This window comes from Stylophora pistillata, chromosome 12 (assembly GCF_964205215.1).
Source record: "Stylophora pistillata chromosome 12, jaStyPist1.2, whole genome shotgun sequence".
In the NCBI taxonomy this organism is placed as follows: domain Eukaryota; kingdom Metazoa; phylum Cnidaria; class Anthozoa; order Scleractinia; family Pocilloporidae; genus Stylophora; species Stylophora pistillata.
The window spans coordinates 2926202-2949339 of NC_142530.1; the positions used below are offsets into that span (position 1 = coordinate 2926202).

Below are 23138 nucleotides of genomic sequence, written 5' to 3' on the forward strand. Positions count from 1 at the left end.
GCAAGTCGAAAGGGCGCGTTCCTCGATGTTCTGCATCACAATTTCTGCTATAACAACAGAAACTGGAGACCCCATGGCAGTGCCGTGTAACTGTTTGTAGTGTTTACCGTTGTACTGAAAGTAAGTAGACGTTAGGCAAATGTTTAGCAAGTCCATGATGTCGTCTGTCGGTAGCGGTAGTGGGTCGGTACATTGTCGGATTGCAGTCTCAGTGCATTGTAATGCTAATTGAAGTGGAATACTTGTGAACAGTGAATTCACATCAAATGACACTAGTTTGTAGTCGTCAGGTATCTGAGCAGTCTTGGTAGAAATGAAGGCGAGAAGGACCAGGAGAGAAACTGACCTTGCCTATAACCTTGGTGCTATTTGATCTTACCTCATTTGATTGGCATAAGATCTGTGATTGACAACGCTCCTTGCCCCATGCAAAGGCACATCTAAATATTTAAATCTATATATGAAGGGCCTCGAGATAAAATCACATTACGCTTTTGTCATAATGTTGGCCTTTTGGCAATATAAGATTCTGATGTCAAAAAACTCGTGGAAATTTGCAAACGGACTAAACGCGACATAAGCAAAAAATATCCAAAAATGAAGAAGGTTGTTGCGGAATTTTTGTTCCGCTCGCTGATCCAACTGAGGACTGTATCTATCACACTTCCTACGTTCGATTTTAACACGGAGTTTATTCTTCTACTTCTCAAGGGTTCTACTATCGATCTGGTTACAGTGTACGTGCACTTCAGTTTTTTCTGCTGTCTTACACAATACGGTACTATAACCTATCACATGCACAGCTTACAGTAATATAACTATCGTACGATATACCAAGCCTAGTTCACATGATCCCTTCCTTATTTGGTTCAATTAACGCGTGCAAAGTACATCAACTGATAAACTGTCCGCTAAGTTTGTTCCGTTTGACCATGTTTAAGTTCACACTGGAAACATACCAAATATACCGGCCCAGCCCCCACGTCGCCCTCCCGAATATAAGAGAACTTCCTGAATTGATTGGGCTTCCAGTGGTCATACGCGCGAGATTCCTTACGCTTTTATATCTGGCTTTTTAAATTGTTTTTAACAAGGAGGCCTTATTAGGCATTTATAGATTATGCTAGCATAATTTTAGGCATAATTCGAGCAAACTGGCCTAATTTCTGCCAAGTAACAATGCTAGCATAATTTGCGCATTTTGATAATTATCAGATCATTTTTGATGCCATTATTTGATAATTTTTTGTCTCTAGTCCCAAGCACTTGGTGACCTTAATCGATATTTAAAGTTTTAGTTAAACTAGTAGCATTTGTAGTTCAATGTGAAGCACTAAGCCCGGGTCTAACCTGAACCATATGTTTATTTGAAATTCATTGTGGATTTGTTGCGTTTCTTTCCTGTAGACGAACGGCTTCTAGTTAAAAAATATATGTTTTGGACTTATTTGCATTTTTTCAAAGAGCATAATTTAAAAAAACGGTGGCATAATTTGGAAAAAAGAGCATAATGTTAGCATAATTTGGCCAAAAAAAAACCAATGCTACTAGCATAATATGCCACTTTTACTAGCATAGTCTATAAATGCCTAGGCCTTATCATCAATTTTAATTTATGCAAGTAAAAACAAGTAAAAACAGATACTGACATATATTGCGAAAATGTCTAAGCCAGTCATTTTTACCAAGAAATAGAACTAGAAAATAGCTTTTAGATTGTCTCATAGACTATATTTTACAGAGGCAACATTTTTTCAAGCTTTGAGCAATATGTTATTGGAATTAGTCCCTTTAATGCAGTATATGCTAATGAACATCAGGCCCCTGCAGAAATTAAAGAAACATCCACTTTGATGATTTTTCCAACATTTGATATGAATGGCACAGATAATTTGGCAAACGTAGATTAGTTAGTTAGTTAGTTAAGCCCCTGGCTTCAGGTTGGAGCATGGGCCATCGACAAACTGCCGCCACTGACGCCTCTTTTCTGCCAGCTGTTGCAGCTCCTTCCAGTTCTTCCCGAGGACCTTCATCTCTTTTTCCGTATCCCTCCTCCAGGTATTCTTGGGGCGGCCCCTCTTTCGTTCCGGTTTGGTACATGGACCTAACATTCCACGTACCGATTCTGATGGTGTGTCTTGGAGAAAAAAGGTTAGTCAGCCGCTGAGGGTCCTTCTGGCTTTGCCTCTGCCGTGTCATTCTCCCGGAAGGGCCTTCTCCTGCCAAGATGTCTGTAAACGTGTTTCTGTTTGTCGATGTTTCTGTAATCGTAGCATATCCACTTGGCAGGTGATTGGCCTACCAAGCTTCACCAGAGCCCTCTTAGCCGGCACTACCCGTTTCCACCTCCCACGACGAGGACGTAGGGTTGGACTTGTAGGAGGTCAAACGTAGATTATTTGTGTACAAAATAACGCCTTGTCTGTTAATAAAAAGTAGATGAAAGAGTTCAAAGAGTTCAAAGTTCTAGTCTGTGTATTAAAAAGAACAAAGTCAGCAGAAAACACTGACATTAAGAAACCTTGAAAATAGTTTTACAAAAGAAGTAAAATCAAGCATGACCTGCATTGCTTGAATCCATAAGTGACTGGAACACAGAATGCTTGGAGTTAAGAAATGCCAGTTTTCCAGAAATTTTGGTATATGTTTTAAATGAAATTGGGAATGCCATTTCTTCAGCTTTCCTAGAACTTGCAACAAAATTGTACAGCTGAAATACTTTTTTAGAGTTCAATAAGGATACTTGGCATTGTTGAAGAACTTCAATCACAACCAAGAGAGTTAGAGTCTCAAGAGAGGTCCATGGTCCTGCTTTGATTTCAAATCCATTCTCCAAAAGGTAATCTTTGCTATTCAGGCGTTTAAAATCATGATGTTTCGATCGTTTTCTGGTCTTTTTCGGTTTGCTGACAGTGTCTTGTGCATTATGACACCCATATTGATTGTTGCAGCGATAACAATGGCACAAAACTGTGCAGCCTCGATGAAATCTTAAGCATGGGCATTTTGACTTATGAATAGCTTTGTCAACACAAGACATATGTTCAGTTTCTTTTCTCTTTGAATTAATCCCACATTTGCATCCTTTTAACGGGACTGACTCTGCCTATATTGCTCTGTAAAATTTTTACACTGTAGACAGCTGCAAAATCTCGAGCAGTCAACGCCCATTTTGACAGACATGGACCTAATGAAAAAAACATAGATAATAAACAGTGAGAGTTACAACATTGTATCAATTGTAATAAAGTTCTCAAACCTAATACGACTTTTTTGTCAAATGTAATAGAAATCTCAGATAAAGTAAGTATTCATGCTACAGACACACTTAAGCAGGAGGCTAACTTTTTGTATGGTATCAATTTGGCATTAGAGGAAAATGACTAACCCAATGAAATAAGCAGTACTTGTATGCCCATAGTTTTGCATTTAGAGCTATGCGCAAATATGACAGTAAGAGTTAAGAGGCAGTTACATTCAGCAAAATTCAACACTTTTAAATTCTCTCACCGGCTGTTTTCACAGGAACTTGTCACCTCTTTCCCACGCTGTTTGGACATCAGATCACAGTTGCACCCTTTATTCATCCTCACATCTTCTTTACAGGGTTTGATTTCTAATAGAGGGAAAATGATATTCACATTTTATTACATGTTGAAATGCTTGTGACATTTTCTACCGACATCCATGGTAACAATCAACATTAGGCTGAAGCATACACTTTTATTCATTTATTCACAAAAACAACTAAAGTTTTTTTTTTTAATTCCTGGCAAAACATATGCTATGCTTGTGAGTTATAGTCAAATTTACTAGAGTCATTTCCAGAACTGGAATCTCAACACATGCTTTTCAACAACAACCAGAATTTAAAGAATCAAAGGATTTTATTGGTAGTGCCTTAGTGGAACTAGAGAGTTTGAGTCTCAATATGTCAGATGTTTTTGCCAACAAATTAAATGCTTGACATAGATTTTACCTCAGAAGCAGCTAAAATTGGGATGACAGTATGTCACTATGTGACTAATGAAAATTGACATGCAATGATAATAGAAATTACCCACCCTTTGTCGCATCATAGTGACCAGGATAAGAGTGCTTAAAAGCTATGTAGATTGGTTCTGCCTTTAATACATCATTAAGGATGAAAGGTATGCATGGTGTGGTAGGAAGAGATGTTATCACAACAATGGGCATTTTTAACATGTTACAACATGCAAAAACACAGAGATCGCCAAGTGAGCTATCAAACCATCCAGTTTGGGAGAATTTAAGCAATTCTTCCTCAACGTTGAAGTCAACCCATGACTGATATTTCTGGAGGTTTTCTCTTATTTCCGTACAGAATAACTGCCTCAACAATTCAGTATCTTGTTGGATACCTTTTCCTAATCCAAGAGATGTTATATGTTGTTTAAATGTTTCATTGTTAGTGCCGTTACCAGCCATGCTCTTGCTCACTTCTGTAATTATACTGGCAAAACAACAGTTACCATCACCTGCAATGTTGTCGATCTCCAAAGAAAATGATGACAAATTTCTCTGTAGACATTCTTTATCTAAATCCATTTGTAAAGCAATATTTTCACATTGTTGTGGATGCATTTTTACTAACATTCGTTTTAAATCTGAAAAAGGAAAGTCAGCAGTGTTGACATCTCTAGATACACATTTCTTGTCAACACTTGTTAGAACTTCTAGCAAATATAGAGCTCTGTTAACAACAAAGTTATCACACTGTCATTTTTCAGATCGTCTATGTTGTTGACTTGTAATAAATTACTCTCAAAAGATGATGTTTTGATGCCAATATCAGGTGCTTGTGGGATGTTCATTGTAATAGGTACATCTGGTTTATAGCCAGCAGTTTTAGATCTTCTTTCAACTTGGAACATGTCATTATTGATCTCTTCTTCAGAATGAAGCTCAATTGGTGTAACTGGAAATATTCTTGCATTCGAACAGTGCTTTTTTGCATCAGGATCTCTTTTAAAATTCCAAGCATAAAATACAACAGTTAGAACTGCAACTGCAAGCTCTGGTGAAATTGTAGTTGCTCCACAAAGGAGCGAAGTTTTTAAAGATTTGTGTAGACGTTCATTTAGATTTGTTCCTCCGCCTGGAGGAATTCCAGAGCAACATCCCTTGATGATATGTCTACGGATGTTTTGCAATGCATCTAAGGAAAGATAAGATAGATGCCTTTCCCATTTTGCCAGAAACATCTGCATATTACCATCTATTTCTTCTGGGGATGGTGTTACCATGGTTCTATGGATGCCAAAATCAGAATTAGATACGATGAATATATGAAGCTCATATATTTTGAACTGCGGTTATAGATACGTATGATGCACGATCCTCGCAGTAGAGAGCGCTATTTATGCAATAGCGAAAATCAGACCTCCATAAAATCAGGCCTGTACGGGATTCGAACCACTGACTTCTGCGACACTAGTGCAGTGCTCTACCAATTGAGCTAACACGCCAACTGGGAGCAGGCCGTTATGTTGATTCGTAATAAACCCGTGATGATAAATCAGATACGATGATACGCTCTCTACTGCGAGGATCGTGCATCATACGTATCTATAACCGCAGTTCAAAATATATCAGCTTCATATATTCATCGTATCTGATTCTGATTTTGGCATCCATAGAACGTTACATGGGAATAACCTGGAAATGCATGGGAATACATGGGAATACATGGGAATACATGGAAATAACATGGTAATATGTGGGAATACATGGCAATACACGGGAATACATGGGAATACATGGGAATACATGGGAATACATGGGAATACGTGGGAATACGTGGAAATACGTTGGAATACATGGGAATACGTGAGAATGCATAGAAATACATAAGGATACATGGGAATAAATGGGAATACATGGGAATACATAAGAATACATGAGAATGCATAGGAATACATAAGGATACATGGGAATAAATGGGAACACGTGAATACACGGGAGTACATGGGAATACATGGGAATACAAGGGAATACATGGGAATACATGGGAATACAAGGGAATACATGGGAATACATGGGAATGCATAAGAATACATGGGAATAGATAGGAATACATGGGAATAACATGGAAATACATGGGAATACACGGGAATACATAAGAATACGTGGGAATACATGGGAATACATGGGAATACGTGGGACTACATGGGAATAACATGGAAATACATGGGAATACATAGCAATACATAAGAATGCATGGGAATACATGGGAACACATAGGAATACATGGGAATACATATGAATACATGGGAATACCTGGAAATACACGGGAATAAATGGGAATACATGGGAATAACATGGAAATACATGGGAATACATGGGAATACATGGAAATAACATGGTAATACGTGGGAATACATGGGAATACATGGGAATACATGGGAATACATGGGAATGCATAAGAATACATGGGAAAACATGGGAATACGTGGGAATACATGGGAATAGCATGGAAATACATGGGAATACATGGGAATACATGGAAATACATAAGACTACATGGGAATACATGGGAATACATAAGAATACATGGGAATACATGGGAATACATGGGAATACGTGGGAATACATGGGAATACCTGGAAATACACGGGAATAAATGGGAATAAATGGGAATACACGGGAATACATGGGAATACATAGGAATACATGGGAGTACATAGGAATACATGGGAATACATAGGAAAACATGAAAATACATGGGAATACATAGCAATACATAAGAATGCATGGGAATACATGGGAACACATAGGAATACATGGGAATACATATGAATACATGGGAATATGTGGGAATATATAGGAATACATGGGAATACAAGGGAATACATGGGAATACATGGGAATGCATAAGAATACATGGGAATACATGGGAATACGTGGGAATACATGGGGATAACATGGAAATACATGGGAATACATGGGAATACATAAGAATACATGGGAATACATGGGAATACATGAGAATACGTGGGAATACATGGGAATAACATGGGAATACATGGGAATACATGGAAATAACATGGTAATACGTGGGAATACATGGGAATACATGGGAATACCTGAGATTACATGGGAATACATAAGAATACATGGGAATACGTGGGAATACGTTGGAATGCATGGGAATACGTGAGAAGAATACAAAGATACATGAGAAGAATACAAGCATATGTAGGATAACAGTATTTAGTATATACTAAAACAGTGGATAGCGTTGAAGGCGCGCTCTGATTGGCTAGTCAAACTCCGAATATCCTTTGCTAGTTACCTCCGAGCAACTCGAGAGAAAGTGGCGTGCCGGTTTGCATCCGTGACAAGCGAATAAATCACTCAAATAACAACGAAGCAGTCCCTGAAAACACAGAGAAAGCGACTAAATTTGGTTTGGCTGTGTTTAAAGGTAATGGTAACCGGAAGTTTATCGCTAAAAACCAGTGAAAAAGGTCTTGTTTACAAATGCAAATTAATCTTGCGTAACCTCACTTGTTTACTTGAAAATCAAAGTTGAATGGTATCTTTTACAGAATGGTTTCAAATACAGAAAGAGTTTGCAACACCATTTGAAGAAATGTCGCCACCAGAGCTAAACAAAATGTCCTCAGAAATTTTATCTGTCAGTAAAAAAACGAGATGGCAGTTTTTACAACAAAAAATCACTTACTGCGATCCGAGCCGCGTTGGATTGTTACGCGCAGGAAATGTTGAAATGTTGGAATCGTATGAATTAAAATCAATTTTTGGTGGTGTATATTATCTCACTGTTTTAGTATATACTAAAACAACTATTCACCTCAGTGTCGGTGGTTAGCGGTGGATATTTACCTCGCCGCTTCGCGGCTCGGTAAATATCCACCACCAACCACCTCCACTTCGGAGAATAGTTGTTAAACACATGAGATAGAAAAAGGCTCAATTGGTCAGCGGTTGATAGGGCTGAATTGTTAAGCATGGTCTATGCCATCATAAGCTTTTCTAATCATTACGGTGGCCAATTTACCATTTCAACTTTGTTGATATATCCAAATTATTTCGTTACTCCCACCGACGCAGCCCCAAACAGTTTCTTTCGAAACTATCAGCCTTTCATCATATAGTGTATCTAAGCTTTCCTTGCGACCATTTTTTACAAAGTCGAAGGAAACGAGTTCAATTTTAACTTCATGGAAACACGTCGAGAAGGAGGTAAAAACAGTGCTTGTATATTCGAGTTGATGAGCAGTCTCAGATACTCTATCTCTTTATCTCTTTGTGCCATAAGGCACATAAGGCTTTGAAGTTGTCTTTCCATCCACTTCGGCGCGTCTTGGATTAAATAGTCTGGGCTATTTTGTCAAAATGTATCGGTAATTCTCCCTGCGTTAAAAATGCTCGACTTGGAAAACGTGACAAACTCCAAGATAACTGATTTCCAATGTTCATTGTTTGTTGAAGATCACTTGCAGAGCTCATCCCTTGAATTTTTATAGTAAATGAAAGAGCACAAACTCATTGGAACACATTGTAGTCTAGCATTTTGATCAAACACTATGATATACATAAGAAAACACATGTGTGGACAATTTTTCTATCCCCTCTACTCTTGTTCCTCTGAGATTTCAAGGTTCTGACTGGTATTTTCCTTGACTCATGATCACATGTAAATCAGTGACAGTGCAACTTAGCATTAATAACTACATCAATCATTGCTCATATTTTTATTTCCCCATATAACTAGGTCCTTTTGGTGGTGGAGGAGTGCCTCCAATAGATGGAGGTTGGTGTTACATCAATTTATAATAACACAACTTAGTATTAATAGCTGCAACAATCATAGCTCTTATATTTTTTTTTCCCATTTATCTAGCTCTATATGGTGGTCAAGATGCACCTCAAGTTCATGGAGCTTTGTGTGGCATCAATTTATAATACTAACACCTTAGTATTAATAACTGCAACAATCATAGATCTTATATTTTTTTCCCCCATTTATCTAGCTCGATATGGTGGTCGAGGTGCACCTCAAGTTTATGGAGGTTTATGTTGCATCGATTTTTAATACCAACAACTTAGTATTAATGACTGCAACAATGATAGGTGTGCCTTAAGTACATGCACCATAACCTCTGAACAAAGCATTAACTGGTGTAAGAGCTGAATTGTTTCATTTAGGATCCATTTACTTGAAAGAAGTGAATAAAAATTAATATAGTAATTAACATCATATAGTGATTTAGTATTTATTACTATAAGAAACATGGCTCTTCTTTTTTTCCTATTTATCTAGCTGCAACTAGTAACCCATGGGTATCCAATATGCCCATGACACAGCCTTTCCAAGGGGCAGGTTTGTGTTGTTTTTTTTTTTTGTAATAATAATAATTTTCAAACTACTGGAGGCCTAGATGTTATAAGAATCTAAACTACTTATCAGGCTTCTTTTAAAGAGCCGGTATGGAGGTTTGTCTTGCATCAATTTATAATACTAACAACTTACTATTAATAACTGCAACATTAATAGCTCTTATATTTTTTTCCCCATTTATCTAGCTCCTTATGGAGGTCAAGATGCACCTCAAGTCTATGGAGGTTTGTGTTGCATCAATTTTTAATACTAACAACTTAGTATTAATAACTGCAACAATCATAGGTGCACCTTAAGTACATGCACCACAACCTCTGTACAAAGCATTAACTGGTGTAAGAGCTGAATTGTTTCATTTAGGATCTGTTTACTTGAAAAAAGTGAATGAAAATTATTATAGTAATTAACATCATAGAGTGATTTAGTATTTATTACTATAAGAAACATGGCTCTTCTCTTATTCCTGTTTATTTAGGTGCCACTAGTAACCCAAGGGTGTCCAATATGCCCATGACACAGCCTTTCCAAGGGGCAGGTTTGTGTTGTTTTCTTTTTTTGTAATAATAATAATTTTCAAACTACTGGAGGCCTAGATGTTATAAGAATCTAAACTACTTATCGGGCTTCTTTTAAAGAGCCGGTATGGAGGTTTGTCTTGCATCAATTTATAATACTAACAACTTACTATTAATAACTGCAACATTAATAGCTCTTATATTTTTTTCCCCATTTATCTAGCTCCTTATGGAGGTCAAGATGCACCTCAAGTCTATGGAGGTTTGTGTTGCATCAATTTTTAATACTAACAACTTAGTATTAATAACTGCAACAATCATAGGTGCACCTTAAGTACATGCACCACAACCTCTGAACAAAGCATTAACTGGTGTAAGAGCTGAATTGTTTCATTTAGGATCTGTTTACTTGAAAGAAGTGAATGAAAATTATTATAGTAATTAACATCATAGAGTGATTTAGTATTTATTACTATAAGAAACATGGCTCTTCTCTTATTCCTGTTTATTTAGCTGCCACTAGTAACCCAAGGGTGTCCAATATGCCCATGACACAGCCTTTCCAAGGGGCAGGTTTGTGTTGCTTTTTTTTTTTGTAATAATAATAATTTTCAAACTACTGGAGGCCTAGATGTTATAAGAATCTAAACTACTTATCGGGCTTCTTTTAAAGAGCCGGTATGGAGGTTTGTCTTGCATCAATTTATAATACTAACAACTTACTATTAATAACTGCAACATTAATAGCTCTTATATTTTTTTCCCCATTTATCTAGCTCCTTATGGAGGTCAAGATGCACCTCAAGTCTATGGAGGTTTGTGTTGCATCAATTTTTAATACTAACAACTTAGTATTAATGACTGCAACAATCATAGGTGCACCTTAAGTACATGCACCACAACCTCTGAACAAAGCATTAACTGGTGTAAGAGCTGAATTGTTTCATTTAGGATCTGTTTACTTGAAAAAAGTGAATGAAAATTATTATAGTAATTAACATCATAGAGTGATTTAGTATTTATTACTATAAGAAACATGGCTCTTCTCTTATTCCTGTTTATTTAGCTGCCACTAGTAACCCAAGGGTGTCCAATATGGCCATGACACAGCCTTTCCAAGGGGCAGGTTTGTGTTGTTTTCTTTTTTTGTAATAATAATAATTTTCAAACTACTGGAGGCCTAGATGTTATAAGAATCTAAACTACTTATCGGGCTTCTTTTAAAGAGCCGGTATGGAGGTTTGTCTTGCATCAATTTATAATACTAACAACTTACTATTAATAACTGCAACATTAATAGCTCTTATATTTTTTTCCCCATTTATCTAGCTCCTTATGGAGGTCAAGATGCACCTCAAGTCTATGGAGGTTTGTGTTGCATCAATTTTTAATAATAACAACTTAGTATTAATAACTGCAACAATCATAGGTGCACCTTAAGTACATGCACCACAACCTCTGAACAAAGCATTAACTGGTGTAAGAGCTGAATTGTTTCATTTAGGATCTGTTTACTTGAAAGAAGTGAATGAAAATTATTATAGTAATTAACATCATAGAGTGATTTAGTATTTATTACTATAAGAAACATGACTCTTCTCTTATTCCTGTTTATTTAGCTGCCACTAGTAACCCAAGGGTGTCCAATATGGCCATGACACAGCCTTTCCAAGGGGCAGGTTTGTGTTGTTTTCTTTTTTTGTAATAATAATAATTTTCAAACTACTGGAGGCCTAGATGTTATAAGAATCTAAACTACTTATTGGGCTTCTTTTAAAGAGCCGGTATGGAGGTTTGTCTTGCATCAATTTATAATACTAACAACTTACTATTAATAACTGCAACATTAATAGCTCTTACATTTTTTTCCCCATTTATCTAGCTCCTTATGGAGGTCAAGATGCACCTAAAGTCTATGGAGGTTTGTGTTGCATCAATTTTTAATACTAACAACTTAGTATTAATAACTGCAACAATCATAGGTGCACCTTAAGTACATGCACCACAACCTCTGAACAAAGCATTAACTGGTGTAAGAGCTGAATTGTTTCATTTAGGATCTGTTTACTTGAAAGAAGTGAATGAAAATTATTATAGTAATTAACATCATAGAGTGATTTAGTATTTATTACTATAAGAAACATGGCTCTTCTTTTATTCCTGTTCATTTAGGTGCCACTAGTAACCCAAGGGTGTCCAATATGCCCATGACACAGGCTTTCCAAGGGGCAGGTTTGTGTTGTTTTCTTTTTTTGTAATAATAATAATTTTCAAACTACTGGAGGCCTAGATGTTATAAGAATCTAAACTACTTATCAGGCTTGTTTTAAAGAGCCGGTATGGAGGTTTGTCTTGCATCAATTTATAATACTAACAACTTACTATTAATAACTGCAACATTAATAGCTCTTATATTTTTTTCCCCATTTATCTAGCTCCTTATGGAGGTCGAGATGCACCTCAAGTATATGGAGGTTTGTGTTGCATCAATTTTTAATACTAACAACTTAGTATTAATAACTGCAACAATCGTAGGTGTGCCTTAAGTTTATGCACCACAACCTCTGAACAAAGCATTAACTGGTGTAAGAGCTGAATTGTTTCATTTAGGATCTGTTTACTTGAAAGAAGTGAATGAAAATTATTATAGTAATTAACATCATAGAGTGATTTAGTATTTATTACTATAAGAAACATGGCTCTTCTTTTATTCCTGTTTATTTAGGTGCCACTAGTAACCCAAGGGTGTCCAATATGCCCATGACACAGCCTTTCCAAGGGGCAGGTTTGTGTTGTTTTCTTTTTTTGTAATAATAATAATTTTCAAACTACTGGAGGCCTAGATGTTATAAGAATCTAAACTACTTATCGGGCTTCTTTTAAAGAGCCGGTATGGAGGTTTGTCTTGCATCAATTTATAATACTAACAACTTACTATTAATAACTGCATTTAATCATAGCTCTTAAAATTTTTTTCCCCATTTATCTAGCTCTATATGGTGGCCGAGATGCACCTCAAGTCTATGGAGGTTTGTGTTGCATCAATTTTTAATACTAACAACTTAGTATAATAACTGCAACAATCATAGGTGCACCTTAAGTACATGCACCACAACCTCTAAACAAAGCATTAACTGGTTGGTCATTTTACAGTATTTTGCATGTCACGGAGGGCACAATTCAGAAGAGAATATCATGGATTGCTCCCCAGCTTAATATAATTCAGTTCCCTGAGGACTTCTAATGGATAGAACAGCTAATGATTGTTTTAAATCAAACTATTTCCAAACGACTTCTTCCACATGTGGGGGGAATTAGTCATTCATTTAGACTGTCACGGAGGGGACCAGAGAAACTATGAAAACTGAAAGTTTAAATTTAATGTCAGATTTCTGTGAATGTATAATGGCAGCAACAATAATTTAGTACATAGTTTATTTAGATGTTAATAAATAATAAAACTGCCTTAAATGGAAAAGGCCTTCCTCCTCTCTTACATTGTACAGGAACAGTAAGTGCTCGTGGTTATTGTCACGGAGGGGACTGTCACGGAGGGGACCTTTTGTCCAGTAGGCAGCAGTGATCAATTTGAACCAATTTAAACCAATTTTCCAGCCTTAATATGAGTTTACAGCCCCAGTTTAATTAATTTTTTTTCAAGATATTCTTTAAAGCTTGACCACATCAAAAAGGTTGGCCATCGTATGTATCGTCAAGCCTTCAGAAACATTTAATTTATGGCTGGAAAGTATTCTGGAAAGTTGTGTCATGCTGTTTTGTTCATATGATACAACACATTTCTTAAAAAAACCTTCATGTCTTTTTTAGTTTTTATTTGGAAACTTTAGGTTAATGTAAAGTACTCAAGATAGCACCAGTGGTTCAATAAGACCTGGTGCATACAAAAACATACAACATTTTTAAAACTTACATGTATAACTAAAAATGTAAGCAACTCAGATATTTCAAGGTTTTGTGTCTCTGTCTCTCTCTCTCAATAAAAAGGCTTAAAACTGCATTGTAGACTGCAAGTATGCATGCATGCATGATGTGCAAGATGTAAATAATTATAATAATTATATAAGCTGAATATTGAACAAAAGTGCCACAGATTCAGAGGTGATAATGACTTACAAGTTTTAATACTTGTATATGTACTGTTGTACAGCTAACTGTTGACAATATCCAGTTAATACTAAAGTAGTCTAAAATCCAGTACACTCTAAGTGAATAATAATTATAAATAAATAAATAATAATAATAATAAATAAACCTCCAAAAAGCTCAAATCTCATTTTCATAAATACTCTGAAAGACAGACAGTTATCATGGGCTTTCTTGTGCTCATAATTAGTGCTGCTTTTTGAAAAACAGGTGCACTTTCTCAACTTCACCCTGCACTGAAAAAGTAAATGGGCGATTGCCTTCCAGCATTACAGGACCATAAAAAATACAACTGCAATGCACCCTGTCCACGTCATCTTGTCTTGGCCAGTCATTTTCTGGCAATCTTTGTTGGCAATCTTTGCGAACTCTTCAGCACTGTTTACAACTTCATGGCCTTGCAGAATTGTTCTCCAAACAGCATGCTTAACAGCTCCTCCAACTCCATCAACAGCCCCTTTACCATGTGCTGTCTCGAAGAAGCTCCAAGTTGCCTGAATGCCAAAATCAAGAGGATGGTACAATACATTGGCCAAGTTAAATCTGTTCTTGAACTGAGAGGCAGCTCCATCACTCCAATAATGCACCTGTTTGAAAGCAACTTTCTCACTAACAGCATTCAAAATTGCTTTGTTGAACACATAAACGCTTGCTTTATCATGAGACAGCTCATCTGAAATAAGAGCGTATGAGAGATGCTTCAGTTGCTTTTGGTCATCTTTGTAGTATACCACTGCAGTAAATACTGTGACTGCCTCATTGGACCAGTGCGATGCCATGATTGCACGTTGGTGACATAGCTGAAAGTTTTCTGAAAAATCCTCATGAATAATGATTTCATCTTGTTTAAGTTCCTCCTTGAGGTGCCTTACCTCTTGAAACTGACGCCTGATATTGTAGACATGGGGACTAAATGGCCTCAGCTGGGCTTGCAGATCTTCCTTGGCTTCACCAATAGTACACTCCACAAGATTTTTCTTCACAACCCCTTCCACTGTTTGCCACTGATAATATGATACTAAACTATCCTCATCTAGATCTTCAAAAAGACGATCTGTTGGCTTAGTGATGCCACAGCTATTGCACACTCTGTCAACACACTTGCAAGAGTCAAGACTGCATACTGTCTATGCAACAGCTTCTTCACTTGATATACAGTCAGATGTGCCAAGTTTTGACAATCCCAGGAGGAGAAGATCTATATTCTCATGATACTTACAAATGCAAACTTCCTGGCCAAATGCAGATGATGAAATGACTTGGGGAGGTCGAAGTTCTGCAAACTTGGATTTGGCAATCTGAATGTTGCTTTCTTCCTTGAACAGCTCGTGGGCTTCTCCAATTTTGAACAAAAGCAATCTTTATTGCCTGTGTTCCCCTTTACCATCAGGTAGTTTGACAGACACATAATCCTTCTTCCCTGGAGGCATCCTGCTGATGTCATCTCTTATGTAGAAGTCTTCTACCTCTTGTATTTGATCACTAGTCAGAGCATCACATCTTTTCTTTCTGTCTTTCTTGTGTTCTTTTCTACTCTTGGAGTTGTTGTCACATAAATCTACCACTGCCTTTCGTTTTCGGGGGGACAGATCTTGAACCATCTTTGCTAAAACTTGTACTTTTTTTTGAGGGCATTTTGGCAGGTGCTTCTTTGCTCTGCTAAGTGCCTTTCCAAGCATCTGGGGGCTGATCCTATCAGAATCTTTCGTTGTTTTCTTGACTGACTCTGCCATTTTTTTTTTCTCTGCTTTCTTTTCTTTTCTCTTTCTTGGGCTCTAAGAACTTCAGGTTGAGTTGCTTTTTTCTTCAAGTAATCCTTTTTCTTTCGGTCTCTATCTTTCTTTTTAACCATCTCATCATTTTCATCATTTTCTTTCAATCTTTCTCTGTATTTCTTTGTCCTCTCTTTAGAACTCATTTCAACTCTAAAGCAACTGCCAGTGCTGTGGTGATCATGCTCAGAGCCTACAATCCCAAAATCCTTTACTTTTTCTCCATGTATTAGTCATGAAATGTGCAACCCTTCCTTTGACAGTAAAAATGTACTACTCACATCCACTTTTGATGTGAATTAACTTGAATTTTAAACTCAATAGTTACATTAATTTCTCTCTTAAGTGAGGAGAGTATAGTTTAATTGTTACATTACATTTATCTTCAGTGACAGTTAATTTTTCTCCATTACAGTGATGTCCCCTCTGTGACAGTAATGTCCCCTCTGTGACAGTAATGTCCCCTCTGTGACAGAAAAGTCCCCTCCGTGACAAAAAATGTCCCCTCCGTGACAGAAAAGTCCCCTCTGTGACAAAAGTTCCCCTCCGTGACATTTTTATCTTTTTAAAGTAATTAAAAGGAAAAAGAAGTGGAAGAAACTCTTTACCACTTTTGAGTTTGTATGCCTATACTTCAATAAATTAACAGAAGTTCCTGCAGTTATCCCCATTTATTTTAGAAAGATCATAATTTTTGTGGGTATTTTTGTCACGGAGGGGACAATTCAATGTTGGACAAAGCATTACATCTCTTCCGCACAAAGCCAAGAAACAAATTTAATAACATAGGAAGTCTGGGTAAACAACTTAATGTCCTGACAGTTATTATTAGATTTCTTCTCAAGACAGATGTACAATATTTATTTAGTGTATGTCCCCTCCGTGACAGGTTTTTTGGTATCAAGGTTAATTTATGATAATTTATGACACAAAATTATAGTGCTGACATCTCAAAAGTATCATTTTATACAAATTTGGCATTTAACCAGTACAGAAATAGAGCTTAATTGTCCTTATAGTCAATTTTATTTCTTAAAGCTTTATGTCCAAAATACTGTGGAATTACCCTGGTGTAAGAGCTGAATTGTTTCATTTAGGATCCGTTTACTTTAAAGAAGTGAATAAAAATCAATATAGTAATTAACATCATATAGTGATTTAGTATTTATTACTATAAGAAACATGGCTCTTCTTTTATTCCTATTTATCTAGCTGCAACTAGTAACCCATGGGTATCCAATATGCCCATGACACAGCCTTTCCAAGGGGCAGGTTTGTGTTGTTTTCTTTTTTTGTAATAATAATAATTTTCAAACTACTGAAGGCCTAGATGTTATAAGAACCTAAACTACTTATCAGGCTTCTTTTAAAGAGCCGGTATGGAGGTTTGTCTTGCATCAATTTATAATACTAACAACTTACTATTAATAACTGCAACATTAATAGCTCTTATATTTTTTTCCCTATTTATCTAGCTCCTTATGGAGGTCAAGATGCACCTAAAGTCTATGGAGGTTTGTGTTGCATCAATTTTTAATAATAACAACTTGGTATTAATAACTGCAACAATCATAGGTGCACCTTAAGTACATGCACCACAACCTCTGAACAAAGCATTAACTGGTGTAAGAGCTGAATTGTTTCATTTAGGATCTGTTTACTTGAAAGAAGTGAATGAAAATTATTATAGTAATTAACATCATAGAGTGATTTAGTATTTATTACTATAAGAAACATGGCTCTTCTTTTATTCCTGTTTATTTAGGTGCCACTAGTAACCCAAGGGTGTCCAATATGCCCATGACACAGGCTTTCCAAGGGGCAGGTTTGTGTTGTTTTCTTTTTTTGTAATAATAATAATTTTCAAACTACTGGAGGCCTAGATGCTATAAGAATCTAAACTACTTATCAGGCTTCTTTTAAAGAGCCGGTATGGAGGTTTGTCTTGCATCAATTTATAATACTAACAACTTACTATTAATAACTGCATCAATCATAGCTCTTAAAATTTTTTTCCCCATTTATCTAGCTCTATATGGTGACCGAGATGCACCTCAAGTCTATGGAGGTTTGTGTTGCATCAATTTTTAATACTAACAACTTAGTATAATAACTGCAACAATCATAGGTGCGCCTTAAGTACATGCACCACAATCTCTAAACAAAGCATTAACTGGTGTAAGAGCTGAATTGTTTCATTTAGGATCCGTTTACTTTAAAGAAGTGAATAAAAATTAATATAGTAATTAACATCATAGAGTGATTTAGTATTTAGTACTATAAGAAACATGGCTCTTCTTTTATTCCTATTTATCTAGCTGCCACTAGTAACCCAAGGGTGTCCAATATGCCCATGACACAGGCTTTCCAAGGGGCAGGTTTGTGTTGTTTTCTTTTTTTGTAATAATAATAATTTTCAAACTACTGAAGGCCTAGATGTTATAAGAACCTAAACTACTTATCAGGCTTCTTTTAAAGAGCCGGTATGGAGGTTTGTCTTGCATCAATTTATAATACTAACAACTTACTATTAATAACTGCAACATTAATAGCTCTTATATTTTTTTCCCCATTTATCTAGCTCCTTATGGAGGTCAAGATGCACCTCAAGTCTATGGAGGTTTGTGTTGCATCAATTTTTAATACTAAAAACCTAGTATTAATAACTGCGACAATCATAGGTGCGCCTTAAGTTTATGCACCACAACCTCTGAACAAAGCATTAACTGGTGTAAGAGCTGAATTGTTTCATTTAGGATCTGTTTACTTGAAAGAAGTGAATGAAAATTATTATAGTAATTAACATCATATAGTGATTTAGTATTTATTACTATAAGAAACATGGCTCTTCTTTTATTCCTATTTATCTAGCTGCCACTAGTAACCCAAGGGTATCCAATATGCCCATGACACAGCCTTTCCAAGGGGCAGGTGTGTGTTTTTTTTTTCTTTTTTGAAATAGTAATAATTTTCAAACTACTGAAGGCCTTGGTGTTATAAGAACCTAAACTACTTATCAGGCTTCTTTTAAAGAGCGGGTGACCAGTTATTTTTACCAACTTTTCAAGTTATAAATATTACTGGCTATTATTTCACTGAGACCTGGGACTGAAATATTTACTGTTAAAGTAGTTATCCAACGAGTTTTTTAATTTTTATGGAAAAATATCTCTTTTCTCCTTCTAACCAGTGTTGTGAAGATATCTATTGCATGTTACTGGTTTGAAAATGCACCGTATGTTAAAGAAATCCTGCTATGTTTTCCATTCCATTCTTATGGCCAAGCAAAAAGGGTATAAGCATCAATTGAGAAACGTTGCGGTTGGCAACATGGCGTCCACACTTGGAAAACCTACCCCGGTGGGGGCCTATGTGGCCGGCACACCCCAGCATGGGGAAAGGTAACAAAGTTACCTGCCATTTCTTATTTTTTACCTTCTATGAAAAACTTCAGCAAGAACCCTGCTTATGAGATAACATTTTCAATGTTCTAGAATGTTCTTGAAACATGTTATTATGCAGGCAGATCATAAAAGATTCTGCATGCCTGCTTTCGTACGGAGTCAAAGGCCATAGATTGTTCATTTTTATTTTGCTCTTCCTTTTCTCCTGTTTTTAAGGCGGTCCCAGAAGGCACTTTCCTACAGGAGACTTCATGCAACATGTTATGAACTTGGAGAAGAGGGTTCAGAACATGGAAAGGACTATACATCCAGCAGGAGTGGGTAAGTAAAAGAAGTAAAATTGGTTCCTGAATATGGCGATGCCATGAGAAAATTGAGATGTAAGAAGACAGAATTGTCAAGATGATGAATTATAGAGTGTAACCTGTATTTAATGGCACCATATTGAGTGGTCACCCTGTATCAAGAGGTCCGTTGTCAAAGTCCCAAATTTGTTTCCCCTTAATCACAGCACCTCTAATGAGCAGACACCTCTCCTGAGTGTTGGTGGTCAGTCACTGAGTCCCTGCAGTCTGTTTGTATTTTCCTCCTCCTCTATTGAATGGTCACTCGAGTAAAATCTTATTAGTAAAATTTTGTCCTCTTTAATCTTCCAAAATCAATGGTAGAAGTATTATTGGACGTTCAATTATGGCATAATTTGGCGTTTTTTTATAGTAACCCTCTTTTGTATAACCTGTATTAAATTGGTCACTCTACCATTCCCCGTGGGTAACCCTTTGGTGTAATTTATCATAGTCATGTGCATCTTAGTGATTAGTATTTTTTCTTTATTTATTATGCAAAGATGTCTGCATGAATTGCAGTCAACAAGAACAAATGTGTAACTGTCTTTCAAGTTCCACTGGATTAGTGTAGAAGTAGAGGATTCACCGTAGCTGATTTATCGCCACAGGTTTACTACGAATCAACTTAACGGCCCGCTCCCAGTTGGCTTGTTAGCTCAATTTTTTTTTTTTTTTTCTATTTTCTAGTTGATAATGAGGTCATGCAGACTTCGAAACGTCGTAGTTTTTTACCGTTAATTTTTATTATCAAATGTTTTTCTATTTCACTTTTAAATTGTAGATCATGTTTATATAGATTAAAATAGATTGTAACTGTAATAATAGATTGTAATAATATTATTATTTTATCTGATAGATTTACCGTGTCTAATTAACAATTGGTTCATGCTTTAGCGTGCACTATCGAGTTATGGAGCACGCGGGAAGTTTGGAGAGCACGAAAGAAGCGTAAGAGTTGCCCGAGGCGATAGCCGAGGGAAACTCTAGCTTCTTGAGGCTCAGTTACACGAGGCTCAGTTACACGAGGCTCAGTTACACGAGGCTCAGTTACACGAGGCTCAGTTACACGAGGCTCAGTTACCACTTCATTACATCCATTTTGAAATCGCCTGAATACAGGACTTGTCAATTCAAATATTGTACTGATGCAGTACAGGAACTTATATATTCACCGTAGCTGATTTATCGCCACAGGTTTACTACGAATCAACTTAACGGCCCGCTCCCAGTTGGCTTGTTAGCTCAATTTTTTTTTTTTTTTTTTTTTTTTCTATTTGCTAGGTGATAATGAGGTCATGCAGACTTCGAAACGTCGTAGTTTTTTACCGTTAATTTTTATTATCAAATGTTTTTCTATTTCACTTTTAAATTGTAGATCATGTTTATATAGATTAAAATAGATTGTAACTGTAATAATAGATTGTAATAATATTATTATTTTATCTGATAGATTTACCGTGTCTAATTAACAATTGGTTCATGCTTTAGCGTGCACTATCGAGTTATGGAGCACGCGGGAAGTTTGGAGAGCACGAAAGAAGCGTAAGAGTTGCCCGAGGCGATAGCCGAGGGAAACTCTAGCTTCTTGAGGCTCAGTTACACGAGGCTCAGTTACACGAGGCTCAGTTACACGAGGCTCAGTTACACGAGGCTCAGTTACACGAGGCTCAGTTACCACTTCATTACATCCATTTTGAAATCGCCTGAATACAGGACTTGTCAATTCAAATATTGTACTGATGCAGTACAGGAACTTATATATTCACCGTAGCTGATTTATCGCCACAGGTTTACTACGAATCAACTTAACGGCCCGCTCCCAGTTGGCTTGTTAGCTCAATTTTTTTTTTTTTTTTTTTTTTTTTCTATTTGCTAGGTGATAATGAGGTCATGCAGACTTCGAAACGTCGTAGTTTTTTACCGTTAATTTTTATTATCAAATGTTTTTCTATTTCACTTTTAAATTGTAGATCATGTTTATATAGATTAAAATAGATTGTAACTGTAATAATAGATTGTAATAATATTATTATTTTATCTGATAGATTTACCGTGTCTAAATAAAAATAAAGTTCAAGTTCAAGTTTTTTAGAGCGCTGCACTAGTATCGCAAAGGTCAGTGGTTCGAATCCCGTATAGGCCTGATTTTCTCTTTTTCAGGGAGATAGATAGAGATAGATAGTTTATTAGAATAGCGAACATGGCAGTCCGTAGTCTTTTTTTTTCAAAATTTATATTTTTTAATCTAAGTCTTTTTTGAAACAGGGTAAATTCGGCACGTTTTGGCTTTGCAAAACGAGAAATTTAAGGCATTTTCGAGAGGTTTTAAATTTTGAAATATAATTTAATGTTCAGTTTGGCTTTGAAAGCCAAACTGAACATTAAATTATTGGCCGGAACATTGAAATATTGGCCGGAAAATAACGTTAAGTCTACGGTCAGGCTTTGAAGTTTGTCAATGAAGTTTGACAATGCAAAGTTTAAATGAATGTTGTGTCTTACCTGTTCTTGTGGTTTTAGTTGATTCTCTCATTATCCTTTCGTGTCCTAGTGATGAAAATTGTTCGTGAGGGCCGGTGCATACAGCGATGCAAAGAAACCTTTGTATCTAGTCTTTCTGGACTTCATAAAGTTGGGCGATATGTTCGATAATGTTTCCAAAGGGATCGTTTCCGTAGTGCTGACACCACATATATTCTTGTAGGTAGCCATCGAAAAGTCCTTTGGATGTTCCTGTTTGGGGCAAACCTCGCTTGATTTCCCACCATGTATTTTCGATGCCCTGTGTGTGCGCACCGGTGTGTGGGTCAACGAGGTTTAGGCTGTGGTTTACTGTGAGATGATCATAGACCTCGTCATTTAGGCAATTGTAAGCTCTCCATAAGTCGCTCATCATGCGTGTCCCCGGCAATATTTGAGCGCGTATGATGGGCAAAAGTGTATCTTTGTCCCTACGCTCTACCGGAACAAGGAAGCAAACGTTGGTTTGTCGGCAAATTCCACTGAATACCCACTTTCCTTCGATGGCGCGACCTCAGTGATACTTCATCTTGCCAAACTTGGACTCATCAATCTCTACAGTTTTACCACGTCCACCAATAGGCCCCGCATGATGATTCGTGATTCTGTTGGCACAAACCTCTCGGCAATAGTTATACCAATCTACCACCGTTTCTTTTGACGTAGTTTCGTCGTCAAGTGAGGTCTCGTACACTGCTTGAGCATTTGTAAATTTGTGCGCCCAGGCGTAGGTTAGGGCTAATACTTTTTCGATGGAGACTCTGCTACCAGAAAACCATGAATTCCGGCGCATTGAAGCCATTCCATCGCAACCCTTTTTTGAACATCGCCACTCGTACCCATCTCGCGATGAAGCACGTCGCGTCCAGCTAAGTTCATTGCTGCACCAATCTCGAGGACATTTTACCGACGTCGCAAGCAGGTTGTGATCCTTACACCACTATATGCACCGGTCATGATCCGATAATATCCGAGAAAGTCGAATAAAATTCATTCTCTCCATCTCCGAGTTGTTGTTGCTCTTTCCA

General features: G+C 36.7%; 1 protein-coding gene and 2 pseudogenes across 18 annotated transcripts; 1 reads left to right on the forward strand and 2 right to left on the reverse strand.

Moving 5' to 3' along the window:
- Nucleotides 1-1327: 1327 nt before the first annotated feature.
- On the reverse strand, nucleotides 1328-6363 carry LOC148718403 (uncharacterized; annotated as a pseudogene). The gene is made up of 3 exons (XR_015994319.1): nucleotides 4065-6363; nucleotides 3511-3616; nucleotides 1328-2422 (listed from the first exon to the last, which is right to left on the reverse strand). The product of XR_015994319.1 is annotated as an uncharacterized LOC148718403 (transcript).
- A 1654-nt stretch (nucleotides 6364-8017) lies between these two features.
- Nucleotides 8018-22096, forward strand: LOC111345929 (uncharacterized). 17 transcript variants are annotated; one of them, XM_088741045.1, is made up of 25 exons: nucleotides 8018-8229; nucleotides 8762-8800; nucleotides 9311-9370; nucleotides 9574-9612; nucleotides 9864-9923; nucleotides 10127-10165; nucleotides 10417-10476; nucleotides 10680-10718; nucleotides 10970-11029; nucleotides 11233-11271; nucleotides 11523-11582; nucleotides 11786-11824; nucleotides 12076-12135; nucleotides 12339-12377; nucleotides 12629-12688; nucleotides 12894-12932; nucleotides 17052-17111; nucleotides 17315-17353; nucleotides 17605-17664; nucleotides 17869-17907; nucleotides 18158-18217; nucleotides 18421-18459; nucleotides 18711-18770; nucleotides 19460-19564; nucleotides 20091-22096. In XM_088741045.1, exons 1-25 carry the CDS (start codon nucleotides 8208-8210, stop codon nucleotides 20159-20161), a joined length of 1287 nt encoding a protein of 428 aa, XP_088597171.1. In that variant the 5' UTR covers nucleotides 8018-8207; the 3' UTR covers nucleotides 20162-22096. The 17 variants fall into 17 exon arrangements, with proteins under 17 accessions (XP_088597171.1, XP_088597178.1, XP_088597176.1 ...); XM_088741052.1 differs by lacking the exons at nucleotides 18158-18217; nucleotides 18421-18459; XM_088741050.1 differs by lacking the exons at nucleotides 17869-17907; nucleotides 18158-18217.
- On the reverse strand, nucleotides 21773-23113 carry LOC148718404 (uncharacterized; annotated as a pseudogene).
- Nucleotides 23114-23138: the final 25 nt, after the last annotated feature.